Raw genomic sequence first — 5,889 nt, forward strand, 5'->3', positions numbered from 1 at the left:
CACACCAAGAAACATAATACGCCACAAACCGAACAAATTCTGTGCTCTAGGCATTCCACCACATATTACCTGGCTAGTTAGTACGTGTTTCTACTAAGTTGCTTTTTGAATGTGAAGACGAAAAATTTTCGGGCGCTTTTTGACGTGCAATCGTGTGAAGAATTGCAGGAATTTGCAGCCTGAGGATTCATTGGTAATGCATGAGAAATTAGCTGGAGTATTGTGCGCAAAAAGACAGAGGGAGTGGTCTTAAGTGATGTAATGTAAGTACAGAAGGGTTGCGTGATTAAACGTTGTCTCGAAAAGCCCGATTGATAAGATACTTAATAGGAAGGGTAGAGTTCAAGTGCTAATGACACCTGGCCCCACACCTGATAATAAAAATCTCATTGTATATCAACGCCTAAAATGATGAAAGAATGGGGGCCGGAAAATAAACTGGACAGTGGGTATGGCGAATCAGCTCGATGAGTCAAACGATGCAAAAGACTTCCTTAGAACACTGGAATGGAGTGAAGCGAAGTGTCGGTTGTGAGCTTCGCTGGTGGAAAGCGAAAAAACGATTAGGCACCAATCAATGGTGTGCGGTCATTGAACCGGGCCAAACCAGGAAGATTTACACGAAATCAGTGATACAGTATCCGCAAAAAGCTGATCAGCTGGGTTGCGAAACAAATTCGTTCAAATTCAAATCCAGCGGAACCTTGTCCAGGGTTGTGCAAAAGTAAGCGCCAACGTCGACCTTTTCGGAGAGACCTCGTTGGTAGAATGCATGGTTCTGAGAGAGGGTGAGAGAAAGCGGTGCAGTTTGGGAATCAGTACAAACCAACTTGAGGTGCGGCACTATTTGGGGGCGATGTACACCATGTTCTGAAAAACAATCAAACCCAAAGGGGCTCAGCAGGTCTCCGAAAACGAGCTGTGGTCGAATGCAGCTGTGCGGTGAATCATTCACACGCCACCGAGGCAGTAATTTGTTGTAAGCCTCACAGATCCATGGCCGCAAACGAGCAAGTATGTAAACTGTTACATAACACTTTAGCATGCGGTGCACGCAGCGAGGCGCAAACCACGGGGATCAGTATGATCCCCGGCTTGATGAACACACGGAACCCGCTAGCGCAGCAGAACTACTCTCTCAAGCTCGCTTTTCACGAAGAAACGGAACCCAGTGACCGAATGTGCTGCACAGTGATTCCTAGCTTCCCCCCTTTGGAGAGGCTAAAATTGGCTATTATCTCATTTAAGTCACTGCATAGAATGAGGCGAGGTGTTTTACAGAGCTTCATAAAAGTGATGGAGTAATATCAAGAGAAATGTAGAAAGCAGAGCTCGAAGTTGATAGTTGAGCGATTGCCAAACGAATGGCACGTGAGAATGTGATGGGCCAATCGAATGCAGCCCAAAGAACACGGAACAATAGGGTCCAAGTGAAAATAGTGCCCTCTCACCGATTCGTCTTGAAAGACTTCCTAGTTTTTTTTAGCCCACTAGCTTCCTATGAAAAGCGTTACTGGGTGGCACGGCATTACCAAATTGTGAGAGGACGCAGCACCTATTTGTCGACATCGAAAAGTCTTAGTACTTCCAAGCTCAATGATGAACAACTTATGATCCGCATATATTTCCCCCCACGGAAGTTGGCCATAATCCATAGAATGAATCCACCTACCTACTGACAGACGTGGTCAGTCGTAAACATCGAAGTGTGTGAGTAAAGCGATGCAATCAACCCCAAGAAATTTGCGTCCATCTGTGCCGTCTATATAGGAATTATCAGGGGAATTTTACGATAGAGTTGACGACCTGACGTGCTGCAGGTGTCAAACAGAGAAGCATTATCAATATTTTACTTTTCTAGTTTGTACAAAGGCACGTCAGACGTAGCACTACAACCTGGTGTCTGAGAAACCATCTAAACTGGTCGGAGTTTTGTTTCTCGGGGAGCAAAACGGTTGATGTATTTCACTCATCCAGCCTATATTCAATCAGTACTGGGTATGCACAATATACAACCAGTCGTAGTTGTTCGCTTCACGGCGGTCACGGGCTCACGAAAATAACCTTGGTGAGTATATCCTAGCCAAGACATCTGCTTCCTTGTGCGTCTGCGAACACACTACTCGCAAGTAGGCTATAAATCGTGTTAGTATGCACACAAAACTGAGTTAAACAACTTGTGCGGGGATTTGCCTGGCCCCGCGACCAATCTCCTGCAAGTCTGCTGCCATCCGATCACACCAAACGTGTATAATCAAGTCATGATCAAATGCATCTAAGATCCGCTAAAGTTCAGCAGACTAATGGTCCAGACAAAAACCTGGATTGGCAGAGATAAAATAATAAAATAAATCATTCAGCTGTAGCACCCTTTCGGTGCCTAGCTGCCATGCGACACGGAGGCACGAGGGCTGTGATACTACCAGGTTGCCCAAGCCTAGACAGGGGAAGTCGAGAAGCAGAGGTCGGGTTCGAACTACGAACCTTTCGGTCAGTAAATTCGTGCTCTAACCAATTGGTCCATCTCGCAGAGAAGGCAGAGATGACCAGTACGAATTTATAAGACAGGCTACCGGTATTCAGGAACTAGTGAAATTCACGTCCGAATGATCTATATGCTATTAACTATGAAGATGATGTCAAAGCGACCGTTGCGCGGACCTGAAAAGTTCGAACGGGAAAGATTGCCTGACATCGGTAAACTTAGGAACGGCTACGCTCAACCTAAAAAGTATTGAGCTGGGGAGTTCAACGTAACTGAGATAGTCCGAGTTTCCTCTGAAAATCCTAACTTTGTCCGTACTACTAGTTCGAGACCTAGGATCTATCCATGACGGTTAAAGCCGGTGGAAACATTTTGCTTCGCACCATTCCGAATCCGCTCGGAAAGTCGAACTAAGCCGGAGGATGATAAAACGCAGACACTGGAGTATATGTTGGACTTGCTGTAGTGGGCAAAAGAAACCATACATTCAATGACACGGTCCCGCAAACCACACGGGCAAATAACGGTTTAACTCCCGGCAGAAATGTGATATCTGTCTTCATGCTCAGACTTGCGGTTCACGGTACTCTTAGGCACATGGTGTGGGCACATTTGTACACGAAGTACATACAAGAGCCATCGTTCCGCGTGAAACAGTTTCGGATATGACTGCGAAGTAACAGTCAACGTGAACACTTGTCTTTGAGCCACACATGGCTACAACGCAGCAATACACCCACTTGCTTTTGTGGCTACTTTGTCAGTCTCAACTGGATCCGCGAGGAACGAACACCCACACTTGCGGGTACAGTAATTTAATTAAAATGACCCCTTTGTTAGCAAGTACATCGGACTTCTTACGACGATGAGGAACCGATGTGAATTTGAGGTGCACCTGTTGATTTACGCAGCTGCTGAATAAATTATCGGCTGGTTGGTAATCGATGGTCGCGGAGGATCTGACAATTACAAAGCAACGGGAAAGAGGTTTTATTTGAATTTTACCTCGAATCAGATCCAACAGCTTAACAAACTGGTCAAAGAACGTGTAGTCCACAAGTTAGCGTTTGAAACAATTACCCGGTCTCCTGTCCGATCCCATTACGCCCATCTAATGAGTTCCGATGAAGATAAAAGACTTCTGTGGCCGAGGTTCGCAGGACCCGAACGTCTTCACCTTTGATAACAATGTTTTGCCTACAGGTACAAACAAGCGCTCTACAGGTGTAAAGGTGACACTACTGACTGGGAAGCATGCGAGTAGTATGTCTTCTCGTAGATCCGCTTTGCTTCTTTCGAAAAGTGAGATCCATTAAGGAATTTGTGGAGTCGCTTGTCGCATTTGGTTGGATTTGACCAACAGTCAATGAATATCCGGGAAAGTTCAGGAAGACGCGTTCAAAGAGAAGATGGATATTCAGTCATTTTAAACAAGATGCATACGGCGTGGGAGAACTATGTTCTATAACTGTTCAGTGGGCATTTTCTACTAAATAAATAACTCCGCAGCGGAGGCCTTCTTCCTTTCACAGGTATTTTTCCATTAGTGTTCGCCGTAGTAGGCAATTCTTACTTTGTAAAGAATTGGCTGCTAGAATTCACAAGGCAGATTCACATTGAATAATCCAGTTTTTAATGCCTCTTCGGGCGGCGACTTCCAATGAAGGTGACATTGAGACGTAGATAAAGTCTGGTTGCACCGTAACTACCATTCAGGTTCACTTACGTTCATTTATAAAGACTCATCGCAAAAAATCTGACTGTTATGAAAAGCCATCAGTAATAAATGACTGGAATGTAGAGTGAGAGCAAGCTCACACCGAAGCTGAATTTTCCAAAGACAACCTGCCCGCCAACGCCGTTTGTGACAGACGCGTAGTAAAATTAAAAGGTTTCGATGAGATCGTGGAAGTTGGGTACTTCTCTACAGGGAGCAGAGGCTCGTTTGTATAATGAGGAAAGCACGAGGCAAAAAAGGCACAGATAAAAAACCAGCCCAGTCGGTTGAACATACCATGAGGGTGTGATATTTTGGCCGTGATCGCACATCCTTTTGTAGGCATTGGGAAACAAAATCTCGAAATTCTGAAGAAAAATCCGATTCACTGGAGTCATCTAATCCACCGGATTCCATTTTTGTATCGACCTCGCTAACTGTAGTGGTGGAGTCGGACAGATGTAACCGGGAAAATGATGGTAACCGCTCCGGGAGACAAGGTGGATCTCCGTTGAGAACACAGGTCAACTGTTCGAACACAGAGTTCCAAGCTGGATAGGGGAACTGACCAGTGGCCAATTCAACCATGGTAATACCGAAGCTCCAGACATCCGAACGAATGTCGTATCCATTTGCACTGAGGTTAGGATGAATCCGTTCGGGCTGAAAAGCAGAGTACGAAAGTGGATGTGAGAGCAATCAGGTGAGAGCTACTAACCGAAAAATCCTCTTGTTTCCTAATTGCTCCCGGCTAGGCTGTGGAAACCCGAGAATATCTGAGCTATCTTGATTCCTTCGGAAAGCGCGACAGCGATTCCTCGAAAAGACCCCAAAACTAAGGGATTTTGTCCTAATTTCCGCTGTTATCCTGCACCCAGAGTGATAGGTTGCAAAGAGTCAGATTCGCGAACATTAAAAGGTATTTCACTGTAGACGTGATAAGAGCCCCAAAAGCATCATTGCTCCCCATGCAAAGAACAGTAATCTTTTCTCTATGAGAAGATTCCTGCGTAATCTGTCGGTCACCAGACACCAGTAGCGCCCGTTGGCTGGTGTAACGTACTAACTGTTCTCTCTCTTAGTAAGACCAATAAAACTCAGCCCTCGGGTTCCCATCGAGTTGAATTGAAGCCTCTGTGAGTTGGACACATCCGATCTCAGTCGTAGTTATATTCACTCGTTTTCTTGGTCGTCGCTAAGAATATGATTTTCCTAACTTTCCTAGACATTAACTGATATCATGAGCACCGTGGCATCAGCCTGTTAGCTGTGGCATCGAAGGTGCTCTCTGGCATTATCCTTCGAAGGTTGATTGAAAACAGAGAGGCAGATCCGTGAAAACCAAGCTGATTACCGTCCTGCAAGAGGTTGTATCGACCATATCTTCACCCTCCGACAGATTCTGGAACAGCGACACTGCTTCCAGCAACCAACAATGGTTGTTTTTCTTGATATGAAAGCTGCTTTCGACTCTGTGGGCCGCCAAGCACCATGGCAGTGTCTGTGGAGCAAAGGTGTCCCTCATAAATTCTTGACCCTCCCTAAGGCGCTGTACACCAACTCCCGCGGCCATTTGAAGGTCTACGGGAAGCTCTCTCCTGAGTTCACCACATCCAGTGGTGTCCGACAGGGCTGTCCTCTTTCACCTATCCTCTTCAACTTCGTCATTGATACGATCATGGAAGAC

The 5,889-nt window shown here is 45.7% G+C and overlaps 1 protein-coding gene across 1 annotated transcript in view; it reads right to left on the reverse strand.

The window, feature by feature from the left end:
- Positions 1 to 156: 156 nt before the first annotated feature.
- T265_15010 (hypothetical protein) overlaps positions 157 to 5,889 on the reverse strand; it is a gene marked incomplete at both ends in the record, with an annotated part of 31,463 nt that continues 25,730 nt past the window's right edge. Inside the window, 2 exons of the mRNA XM_009176190.1 lie at positions 157 to 778; positions 4,500 to 4,865. Of these exons, the coding sequence (XP_009174454.1) occupies positions 656 to 778; positions 4,500 to 4,865 (489 nt within the window). The remainder of the gene's footprint in view (positions 779 to 4,499; positions 4,866 to 5,889) is intronic.

This window comes from Opisthorchis viverrini (assembly GCF_000715545.1).
Source record: "Opisthorchis viverrini unplaced genomic scaffold opera_v5_320, whole genome shotgun sequence".
Classification (NCBI taxonomy): Eukaryota; Metazoa; Platyhelminthes; class Trematoda; order Opisthorchiida; family Opisthorchiidae; genus Opisthorchis; species Opisthorchis viverrini.